This window comes from Palaemon carinicauda, chromosome 11 (genome assembly GCF_036898095.1).
Source record: "Palaemon carinicauda isolate YSFRI2023 chromosome 11, ASM3689809v2, whole genome shotgun sequence".
Lineage (NCBI taxonomy): Eukaryota > Metazoa > Arthropoda > Malacostraca > Decapoda > Palaemonidae > Palaemon > Palaemon carinicauda.
Genome location: NC_090735.1, coordinates 126,875,891 through 126,888,397, shown reverse-complemented (window position 1 = coordinate 126,888,397; position 12,507 = coordinate 126,875,891). Strand labels below are relative to the sequence as shown.

The following is a 12,507-nucleotide window of genomic DNA, read 5'->3' as shown; positions in this document are numbered from 1 at the left end:
ATTTCAATGTATTCTTATGGGAAAATTCGTTTCGACAACCGAACATTTTCTACATCCGAAGTTGGTTCTGGAACGGATTAAATTCGTATGTAGAGGTTCCACTGTAATTGTTTTTATGGCGGTAGGAAAACTCATGAACTGGTTGTTTGTCCCAATATTCATGGTCAGAATTGAATAGAACACAAGATATCCAGTAGGAAAAATACATAATTCATGCATATGACTAGAGATTAAAATGTCATAGATTTATCATCATTTATCATTATTTGCAATAGAACTATTCAAAGTACGGTAAATTTTTCATATTTAAACTATCTATTACAGTTTTAAAAATGGAAATGTGGTGTAATTATAGGTGTTTTAAACGTTTTTCATAAAGATTTGTGGCGGAAATCCATAGTTTTTGAGTTATGGTGGGAAGACTACCATTACGGAAAAAGCTATGGTTTTGTGCTAGACGTGGTCATCAATTACGTTCAAAACATCTTAAAATATACCGTGTACCATCTTATTGCATGATATTTAAATTCACTTTTTTTAAACTTTGTTATTTCTGCCAGTCATCATGATAAAAAATCAGTCATCAAAACAGTAATAGTAATGAAATACTGTCAAAACCCTAAAGAGATTTTGCTCGTCATGACTTCAAGGCACCTAAAGGCTCAAGTTTTAAGTAATTTGCATTTTTCCTAAAAGTACTTACCTCGAACTACTTTCTTAGGAGTATCTGGGATTCTCCTCCCAACCGACCAGAATTTTGTGTAGTTTCCCCTATCTCCGTTTTCTATAGTGGGTCCCTCTGTAGCGGATGAATACGCGCCCTGAGGCGACCCGGGTCAGTGAGAGCACGTGGCCAGGTCTCGGTCACCAGTAAGTTTATGATAGATATGGTATCAAAGTCCTGTAAGACACTCAGGGAAGGATGGGCGGGCCATAACCCGAAAGTAGTTCGAGGTAAGTACTGTTAGGAAAAATACAAATTACTTAAAATTTGTGATTTGTTCCAACACGGAGTACTTACCTCGAACTACTTTCTTAGGAGACTTATACTTTAGGAGGCGGGGGTGGTCTTACGTCCCAAGAGACCGGCTGGATAATAAGATCGAACCTAGATAGGAGACTAGGTTCTTCTGACCCAAAACGGAATATGAGACTTAGGGAAAACTAAGCAAAAAACTATTTAGTGTCTAAGTAACTCACCTCTGTAAGGATCTCTATCCATGGGTGCTTCCATCTGAATGTTTCCCACGTGGCAGGGGTAAGGAACAAAGGGGAATGGAGGGGAAGCGGGAATAAGGGGGGAAAAGGTAAGGAAGGAACTTGTGTTGCTTGGACTTACTTCCCACGGCTTCCCCGGGGCTACAACCTTAAATCTTTTGGAGCGCAGAAATGACCGGACCAATAAAAAAACCGTCCAAAGACTTTCTAATACAGTCCTTCAGGTAGTGGGCCATAAAGGTGGACTGTCTGGACCATGTGCCCGCCTTCAGGATCTGGCCCACAGCCATGTTCTTCTCGAAGGTCAGCGAAGTGCTCAGGCCCCTAATATCATGGGGTCTCGGCTTACCTGGTAGGGAAGCTCCGGTACTGTCGTAGGCTCTCATAATCATCTGTCGTAACCAGAAGGAGACAGTATTCCTGGACACTGCTTTCTTCACCAAGCCCGATGAGACGAACAGACTCTTGATCCCAGGGCGAAGTCTGGCCGTCCTTTCCAGGTACTTTCTAACTGCCCTGACTGGGCACAGCAACAATTCCCTCAGGTTGTCTGATCGCGGAATAGCTGGCACCGAAAAACCCTCGAACCTAGGGTCCCAGTAAGCTGGGTTCTGTGTCTTGGATACGAAGTCGGGCAGGAATTTGAAACTTAACTCTCGCCAACCTTTCGTGTGCGAGACCTCGTACGACAACCCATGGAGTTCGCTCACTCTCTTAGCTGATGCCAGGGCTAGAAGGAAGACCGTCTTGAGGGTGAGCTCTTTGTCTAGGATGTCCTTAAGGGGTTCGAAGGGCGGCTCTGACAGAGCCTTCAGAACTCTGGCAACGTCCCACTGGGGCACTCTAGAGGCACGGGGAGAACGTGATTGCTCGAAGCTCTTAATGAGCATCGAGATTTGTTGGGAAGCTCCTAGATCAGACCTTTGAGGAGGACGACCTGGCCCAAGGCCGCTCGGACACCTTTGATGGCCGGGATAGACATGCCTACATCGTCTCTCAGACTAGGAAGTCCGCTATTCTATGAATGAAGGCATCCAACGGCCTGATGTTCTGTAAGGCGCACCATTTAGTAAAAGTGGTCCATTTCGCTTGATACACTGCGACTAAGGACCGTCTCAGGTAACCCGACATCCTTGTTGCGGTCTTTGACGAGTATCCTTCCTTCTTTGGGAGCCTCTCGATAACCTCCACGCGTGTAGGTGGAGGGACCGAGGGTTTTCGTGAAACCTTTGGAAGTGGGGCTGGCGGCGGAGGTCTTCCCTGTCTGGAAGGGACCACGGTGGGAGGTGCGCCAGTTCCTTTAGGTCCGCGAACCACTCTCTCTCTCCAGCAACCAGGGTGCTACCAAAGTCATCCACAGGTTCTTTGCTCGTCTCACTCTGTTGAGGACTTGTCTGAGCATCCCGAAGGGAGGGAAGGCATACACGTTGAGGTTGTCCCGAGGATGTTGAAAGGCGTCCTCGAATGCTGCTGTTGGATCTGGCACAAGAGAACAAAACACGGGGAGCTGTGCGTTGAGTTTTGTGGCGAAGAGGTCCATCACCGGCGAATCCCACTTCAGGATGATTGTCTGAGCCACTTCTGAGTGCAGGGACCACTCCGACCCTACCACTTGGCCCATCCTGCTGAGGCCGTCGGCTAAAACTTTCCGCTTTCCTGGAATGAACCTGGCTGTGACCTCGATCTGTTCCTTTGAGGCCCATTCCAGGAACTCTGTCTTGAGGCTGCACAACTCCTTCGACTTTAATCCTCCTTGCTTTTTCACGTAGGCCACCACCGTGGCGTTGTCGCACATCAGAGCCACAGTGTTTCCCCGGAGTAGGTGGACGAATTCTAGGCATGCCCTTTGAACAGCCATCAGTTCTAGGATGTTTATGTGAAGGCTCTTTTCCCCAGGGGACCACTTGCCCTTCGCCGACTCGTCGAGAAGATGGGCTCCCCATCCCTCCTTCGATGCGTCCGTGAATAACAGCATCTCCGGGGGATCGATCGCGAAGGGCATTCCCTTGAGAGTGTTCGTCCTGTTGTGCCACCACTTCAGGATCTCCTTCGTCTTCGAGGACACCGGGACTATCTCGTGCGCGGACTCCAGAATTCCTTTAGGTTCCACTGAACCGCTCTTAGTTTGAGTCTCCCCCGGGGGACTAACTTTTCCAACGACACCACGTGGCCTACTAACCTCTGCCAGTCTTTGGCTCTCCTCGGAAGGTTTGCTAGGAAGGGGCGAATTATCTGGTCTAAATTCTCCAACCTCTCTGAGGAGGGGAAGGCCCTCACCAACTGGGTGTCTAGAACCATCCCCAGGTAGGTCAGTCTGGTGGAGGGTATCAGCTGTGACTTTTCCAGGTTGATGGTTATACCCAAGTCCTTGCAGAACCGTAGAAGCTTCGCACCTTGCTCCCTCAGTACTCCCTCTGAGGCTGAAAGTAACAACCAGTTGTCCAGGTAACGAATCAGGCGGATGCCCTGTTCGTGCGCCCAGACCGAGACTGTTGTGAAGACTCTCGTGAAGACCTGAGGAGCTGTCGACAGCCATAAGCAAAGGGTCCTGAACTGCAACGCTTGGGTACCCCATTTCACCCTTAGGAACTTCCTGCTGGAGGGGTAGACAGGGATCTGAAAGTAGGCGTCCTTGAGGTCTAGGGACATCATGAAGTCCCCTTCCCTCAAGGCTGCCATTACCGACTTCGGGGTGTCCATCTTGAAGGCGGTTCTGCACACGAATTTGTTGAAGGCCGACAGGTCTATGACCGGCCTCCAACCCCCTGTCGCCTACTCCACCAGGAAGAGTCTGCTGTAGAACCCCGGGGTGGGGTTCTTGACTGGTTCTAACGCCCCTTTGGCGATCATGGCCGAAACTTCCTCCTGCAATGCCGCTTTCCCTAAGGGGTCCTTGAGCGCCAACCACTCTGCCTGTCGGTCCGGAATTAGAGGGGGCGGGTCCGCTAGGAAGGGTACCCTGTACCCGTCCCTCAGGACTGCTACGGTCCATGGATCCGCTCCGTAGTCCCGCCAAGCTTGCCAAGAGTGTTTGAGGCATCCCCCTACTTGAGGCTTCGGCAGGAGTAGGGGGCCTCTCTGCCTATCTTCTCCTAGAGGCGCGGCTGGAACGCCCTCTCTTAGAGTTGGGATGGGAGGACCTAAAAGAGGCCTGCGGAGTCGAACTTCCCCTACGGAAGGGTTGTGAGGCTTGATGCCAGGACATCGAAGGGGAATCTCTTCTAGGCTTGATTGGCGATGAGTGGGGGCCGTCTGGTGCGGACCTCCTATGAGCCGGACGCCTTGCAGCTGGGGGCCTGGGCTCTCCCACCTCCTAGAGCTTCCTGACCCTCTCCATTACCTCTTCGACTGCCTTCAGGGGGAAGACGGAATCGTCCCACACCGGGGAGCTCCTCAGGGACCTCGCCTCCCACTCGGGTAGCCTACGGAGCAACTTATTCAGGACGATGTCCCTTTTCCATAGGACCCAGTTAGCAGTTTGCGTGAGGGATTGGAACGTGAGGAACTTCATCGCCTTTCCCCCTGAGCTGATCAGTTCCCGCAACAAGGTTTGGTTGTCCGGTACGGAGAGGTCATGGGAGGACTGGAACCCCACTAGGGTACAGGCCCACCAGTCCAGCCAAGAAATGACATTCACCAAGTTTTGGGCCATGTCCTCCATCATGGAGGCTTCCGCTGGCAAGAAACTCACTGGGGCAGAGGAGGCCCTGTCTTCTGCACCCTCTTGATTTAGCGTGGCTATCGCCACCTCGATCACACGGGGGCCCCCCTGGCCAACGTCTGGGACGTAGAAGCGCTTCTGCGTTCCAAGGCCCGGAAGCAGCCTGGAGGACCCTTGGCTCCTGGGGGCGTCCGCTTGGCTTGCTATGTATTTGTCGATGTGGTCCATCCCTAGCTTCACGTCCGGCTCCAGAGGGAGGGTTAGGGACAGCTTCTGCTGGACCAGGTTGTCCACTGACCTGCCCAGCCCGGAGAGCCAGGCCTGCTCCGTCGAGGGTTTAGGATTGTCCAGCCTGTGGTGCCGCCTGATGAGCGCTCACACTTTCCGGTAGGAGGAGACATCATCAGAAGAGCACTCTCCTCCTTCTATCAGGCCCTCCGCTACATGGTCATCCACATGGGGCACCTCGTCGGTCACGGATGGAGCCGCGTGGGAAGCCAGATTCTTTCTCTCACGCCGAACTAATGGCGCGGCGACTTGCAGAACGGGCGGATCCGCTGGGACGGGAGTAGCCGTCATGGGTCTACTCCCTCCCGCGGAGCCCCGTGGAGCCGTGGACCTTCCAAGATCTTCCGGCTGGTCCTGGCGCTTGGGAAGAGCCGCCAAGGAACCGGGAGCCGGGGCCATGCTGTCGGGCCGAAGGAGCGGCTCTTTCCGCTGGGCGGATGGTGCCGGTACCTTCGCGGACTCCGGGCGACGGGCGGACCTACAGGAGGACCCGTGTCGCGAGGGTGATGAAACGGCTCTAGGGAGCCACCCGGAAGAGCCAGGAGCGGAGGCTACCTTGAGTAGCTCGCTGCACGGGATGGTAACTCGTACCCACTTATCCCTCGATGAACGGCCCTTCTTATGCTTCTTCCTGGAGGTCCTGACACGCTTCCTAGAAGGGGCTGAGCGCGAGCGAGACCTCCTCCTACGGGACCTCTCCCGCTTCTCCCTCGAGTCCCTTGGGGCCGAATCTTCCGAGGAGGACGAGTCCAATGAATCCAATGAAAGTGATGACGGGGAGGAAGACGAGCCCGCTGAGTCTTCCGATACGTCCGATGCTGCTGGGGGATCCTCGTGTCGTTCCACTGGCGAGGGCGGCTATAGAAAGACGGGCGGGAGCGTCGACGACGGCGCTGTGGGAGACCGCACAATCTTCTTGGGGCCGAACCAGCTGTCGAACTCCTCTTCTAACCTCATCGGGGACCTGAAGGGCATCCTAGGGGCCGTCCAAGTGATGGAGTCCAAATTCGACGAGCCTGCCGGCGGACTCTCCTAGTCCACTTCTCCCCCGGTCGCTGAAGCACCTGAAACGCACAGCCACGATGCAGGGGAAGGGGCCGGAGCAGACTTCCCCCACATCGGGTCTTCGGACGAGACGGATCCTGTAGGCACCAGAACCTCGTCTCCCGAGCACACTCCCCCCCCCCCCCCCCCCCACGCCTGTACAGACACAACATCCCCCACATCAGGAACATTAGACTCCTGGGGAAGGGCAATGGGCCACTTCCCCGCAACGGACTTACCTCTTCCCCTACTCTGGGTAGGGGAAGGCGGTGGAGAACTATTCTCCAACGGGTCAGCGGGCGACGCTAAGGGCGAGGAGATGCTCGCCTTCTTGGGGGATCTCATGGACGCCTTCTTCTTCTTGGTCCCGTAAAGTGCCCACTGGATCTCGGGTCAAGACTCGCACTCCGGACACGTGGCTGAGGGGGCACACACACTGCCCCTACAGAAAGAACACAAGGTGTGGAGATCAGCCTCCGGCTTAGAGAGGAACGCACCACAAGATTTACCGGCCATAGGCCCGGGGCAACGACGTGGATGCTCCATAACCGCACAATAAAGCACCAAGCAACACAAGAACACAGGGGAAAGAGGTGGATAAAGGAATATAAGGTGAATGCTAAACACGTGGGAACAGCGTGGGGACACACAGGGTCGCACGGGATGAGAGAGAGCGGCGAGATGTTAATCACGTCGCGACCAGAAACTTACTGGTGACCACCGGGACCTGGCCACGCGCTCTCACTGACCCGGGTCGCCTCAGGGCGCGAATTCATCCGCTACAGAGGGACCCACTATAGAAAACGGAGATAGGGGAAACTACACAAAATTCTGGTCGGTTGGGAGGAGAATCCCAGATACTCCTAAGAAAGTAGTTCGAGGTAAGTACTCCGTGTTGGAGCAAATGTGAATTTCCATCCCCTTTTCAAAGGAGTCACTCGTAACGGTGTTCATTGTACTGTATTACAAATACTTCCTTAATTACTCGAGCTAATGATTTATTGGTTTTTACTTGCAATTAAACAATGCTCTTATGTTCCGGCAAGCGGAATAAATTTCACTACCCGCGTTAGCCCTGTGGGCTAGTATTTTGACGTTAATTATCAATTACATAAAATTAAAATTTTATTACTTTGGTTATTATTACCCAGTGATTGATGCTAACAAGAGATAAACGAATGCACTACTAATGATTAAATGAAATACGCTGGTTAAAATAGCTTGGGGAAAATTGTGAAAATGTAAAATAAAACCCAAAATACCAATACATGCATCAGGAACACTTTTCATTTTTTTATTAGGAATATTGTGTTCCCATAAATATTTGCTGCATTTTGTTAGCACACACTGCAGACATTAGTGTTAGCAAGCCTATTAACTATGGATACTGTACACAAAATGGTATTATTATAGTAAAATACAGGGCAAACTTTACTAATAAAAAAATTGCAGTATATATATAGAAAGACCTGTTTTTTTTTTTTTTTTTTTTTCGAAAAAGACCTTCAATTCCCTCGCAAATAAATAGTTAATAAGATATGCCCTAGTATATCCAACGGTAATGGGGGCCACCCAGTGGAAACCAGGGGTTTTGGGTGGGGAAAATTTACTAGCGAATTGATAAATAATGGTAAAACTCGCATTTCGTTTTCTATACATTATTCTCTGACACATAATAAATCCACGAAAAATTGCACAAAATATAGGGATCCCCGGTAAAACTTCAGAAACATGTCGCACTCGATATAAAAAATTAATCCCCTACATAGAAAGAGCATATGAAAAGCTATATAAAAGCAGATTTTATATGAGAGATTGAACGAGGTGGAATTAATTGAGGTTGATAGATTTTACCTCAAATTTTTCGTAAGTCAGGAGAGAAGTTTCCTCTACGGTAATGTTTACTTTTAATGAGCCCTTTATCTCACTTTCTTACACAAACACAAAGCAGTTCCAATTACAGTTTATTGGCTGATAGCTGTGACATCATTATGACAATGGTTTCATAACTAATTACGAACGACTTGTCAAAAACCAAGTTTTACTAAGATTTCAGCGAAGTAATAAAGTTACCTTAACGTCCACTGGTATCCGTGTTTGACTAAATACTTTGAATAATAAAGGAAAACAGGCATTTCGTTTCGTTGTAGCCATGGCAAAAACAGTTGCTGGCTCTTTTGGTAACAATTTTGATAAAAACCCAATTCCTATTGATTGTGTGCAATGCAATGTTGGTTATGAAGAATTTTATTATTTTTCTAGTGGTGGCATTGAACTAGTAGTTGAATATGCTCAAAGACATAATTAAATTCTTAAGGAAAAGTGTTGCAAGTGCTGTGGAGCTATTTGTAGGATCGAATAAATAGGAACACCTGTACAGTATATGGAAGGGCAAGAGGGAAGTACAATCTATTTCGAAATCTGGTATGATTATAGAAATATATGGGTAAAAATTTACTAATACAATGCTTCTGTAAAGATTGCCAAGACAAAAAAAAAAAAAAAAATAGACGTAGGTGTCAATCATACAGTAAGGAATTACCTGTGATTTACTTTTAGATTGTGACCTGGGAAGGGGAAGTCTGGGGGCTTGCCCCCGGCTAGGGATTGTGACCTGGGAACTATTAGGTTGGATTAGGTGGGTTTGTTAGGTTCCGCCCCCTTTCAAAAATCTCAAGTGTGTTAAATAATCCTGTTTTGTGACTTGGGAAGGAGGTTCCAGATTGCCAAGACAAAATAAAAAAAGGAGACGTAGGTGTCAATCATACGGTAAGGAATTACTTGTGATTTACTTTTAGATTGTGACCTAGGAAGGGGAGGTCCGGGGGCTTGCCCCCGGCTAAGGGTCGTGACCTGGGAACTATTAGGTTAGGTTAGGTGGGTTTGTTAGGTTCCGTCCCCTTTCACAAATCTCAAGTGTGTTAAATAATCATGTTTTGTGACCTGGGAAGGAGGTTCCAGGGGGCTTGCCCCCAGGATAGGGATTGTGACCTGGGAACTACTAGGTTGGTTTGTTAGGTTTTGTACCCTTTAAAAAATCTCAAAGCTCTTAAATGATCATGTTTTGTACTGTTTTCGCACACCCAAAATCCCAGGTTCACCCCAGTTTCCTTTGGGGAGGGTGGGCTCCATAATTGTAAAAAGGCTTAATTGGAGTGGAAATACAGGTCAAATTCATTGAAAGCACATAATTTACTGCCATAAAAGTTTTTTTTCCTCTTAGAAATTTTGTGTCATGTTTTTCTAAAAATTTACCTTAAAGATTTGATAAGTTATAAGACAAGTCCTGCTAATTCTGAATCAGTGACCAATATGAAAAAATATCTGTCAGTGAAGGAATCACAATCTATTAGCCAGGATAGTTTAGGCTAAATTAGTTGGACTTGTGGAATTTGGGTGAAGTGGAAATACTGACAGGTAGCCTACCATTATCGGCAACAGAAGTCTCAATATACTTTGTTAAATGTTAGAAATTGGATCTGAAAGGGTAATTTGTTGTTAGGCTACCCACAATAACAGTTCTATTATAGTTCTGGTCAGAACAGGATTTAATAATAAAAAAACTAGTTTCCTATTAGAAAACTCCCTTTTTCTTCGAAAATGACATCTATTTTTGGAGCTAATGAATAATTAAAGAAATATACCCTTATATATCGTTTAAAAATTAGGAAAACAATTTCTTCTAATGGAACTGTAGGGTAATCTTTAACCCATGGCAGTAGAGGCGAAGTGATACGCCTGTGCAACATAAATTCATCAAGTGAAACATCCAAACATCCTACTAAGATGACAGGTGGGTCCTCAAGAGGTCCTACACCTGGGTTACTCACACTTCAAGGATGCGATCTCCCTTGCGAATACCAGCCTGTTCAGCCGCCCCTCCTTCCAACACAGCGGAGACATGTTGGAGGGGTGGATATAACTCGCCATTTATCGGCCTCCACTGGCCTCCCTCGCTGACTTGGCCTCGCACATTAAACCCAAAGCCCGTGTCGGTCTTGTAGATGGTCACAACACGAGGGCCAGGGGTAAACCTGCTCATTGTCACACGTCTGCGATGGGTTTGTTTTCACTCTGGCCAGTCTGCCATGATACCTGTAAGCTCGGTCGCTAGCTATTGTATATACATATCCGGTAAGCCATTTTACCTTATCGGTGAGATTTTGTTCATGACAGGCGTTATTCTGTTAGAGTTTTGGTATTTTGTAAATTATCCAATATACTATTAGTCCATGCCAAAGTCTATTACGAAATTATTAATTTTTTTGCACGTAATCGTATAGGTAAGGTGTCTGCGCATGCACTAGAAACGAGTCATTCGAAGTGCCAGACGAAATTCATTCAAGCGGTAGAATCAAACAACCTTGATGCCCAAAGCAAATAAAATACAATTAATAAAAAAAATACTTATAAGTAAAGTAGTTACTGAGCGATCACGAGTTTTTATGAACATATTAAATACAAAGTAAACGAATAACACACATTATCCAAAATTGACCCTGTAAGCTCGGTCGCTAGCTATGTATATACATATCCGGTAAGGCATTTACCTTATCGGTGACAAATTGTTCATGACAGGTGTTATTCTGTTATAGGTTTGGTATTTTGTAAATTACTCAATATACTATTAGTCCATGCCACAGTCTACAACAAAATTATTAATTTTTTGCACGTAATCGTATAGGTAAGGTGTCTGCGCATGCATTAGAAACGAGTCATTCGAAGTGCCAGACGAAATTTATTCAAGCGGTAGAATCAAACAACCTCGATGCCCAAAGCAAATAAAATACAATAAAAAAATACTTATAATTAATGCAGTTTCCAAGTGATCACGATTTATCATGAACATATTAAATACAAAGTAAACGAATAACACACTTTATCAAAATTTGACTCTCCCAGTATGCATCGATTCCATGTGGAGAAAGTGATATATTCCTATTTTATTTTATTGAAGCGTCTTAAAAAAAATTTAATTACCAACCTGAGAATTTTCGTTGGATGAATGGATTGTAGACTGTAGTTAAGCATAGTGCAAGTCCTTAGGGAAGAATGTTAGTCCTCTCTTGTGTATGCCCAATCAGATGTTTCCTCACAGGTGTGCCTAGTTTTTTTTTTTTGAAAGTGAGTTGGCAAATAGTGATATTTCATTGAATTTTTGCACAAGTTTTTATTATCATAAGCATATCCATGTCATTACTATTTTGTTTAATACAATGTTTCATGTCTTTTGATTGTTAAGGATAAACAATAGTTAAATAATTACTAAAATACAGACTCGCACACATTCCTGTTGTTGCCATAACACTTTCACTCCACTGTTCCTTCAACTAGCATGGACTATAACCTGGTGTAGAATCTGTAAATGTTAACCATCTCTCCTTTCATTATTTATATCAATTAACATGGTAATATTTCACCCTTGGGTGGTATGAGATAGATATGTACAAATATCCAATATTCAACAGGAAAAAAAAAGTACCCTTGGAACATTGTTAAACTAGTATATGTCCATTCTGGTCCCTAACCTGTCTTCAGGACATTTAGAATGATGAAATAGAAAGTCCCTTCTCTTTTTGTTTTAATAAGTTCACAGTTTTGACATTTACTTTCATAAAAAAAAAGTAGATACGCAATGGACAGACAGGCACTTAACAGAGGAAAAAATATTGCTTTATATAGATAATAATCGTATTTCTTACTAGAAGACACACACATAAAAGTAGTACCAAATCACTTAGATAAATTCTAGTATCAATAGGCCTAGAGTGATTTACACAGCCAAAATATTAAGATAAATACTGTTTGCCTTATTGCCCTTCTCTTTTTGTTTTAACAAGTTCACAGTTTTGACATTTACTTTCATAAAAGAGTAGATACGCAATGGACAGACAGGCACTTAACAGAGGAAAAAATATTGCTTTATATAGATAATAATCGTATTTCTTACTAGCAAACACACACATAAAAGTAGTACCAAATCACTTAGATAAATTCTAGTATCAATAGGCCTAGAGTGATTTACACAGCCAAAATATTAAGATAAATACTGTTTGCCTTATTGCCCTTCTCTTTTTGTTTTAACAAGTTCACAGTTTTGACATTTACTTTCATAAAAAGTAGATACGCAATGGACAGACAGGCACTTAACAGAGGAAAAATATTGCTTTATATAGATAATAATCGTATTTCTTACTAGCAAACACACACATGAAAGTAGTACCAAATCACTTAGATAAATTCTAGTAACAATAGGCCTAGAGTGATTTACACAGCCAAAATGTTAATATAAATTC

The 12,507-nt window shown here is 45.8% G+C and overlaps 1 protein-coding gene across 1 annotated transcript in view; it reads right to left on the bottom strand.

Moving 5' to 3' along the window:
• Snx27 (sorting nexin 27) overlaps positions 1 to 10,346 on the bottom strand; it is a 40,326-nt gene extending 29,980 nt beyond the window's left edge. The window contains exon 1 of the mRNA XM_068383374.1: positions 10,042 to 10,346. Within this exon, the coding sequence (XP_068239475.1) occupies positions 10,042 to 10,253 (212 nt within the window). The 5' untranslated portion in view covers positions 10,254 to 10,346. The remainder of the gene's footprint in view (positions 1 to 10,041) is intronic.
• Between the last annotated feature and the right edge of the window lie 2,161 nt (positions 10,347 to 12,507).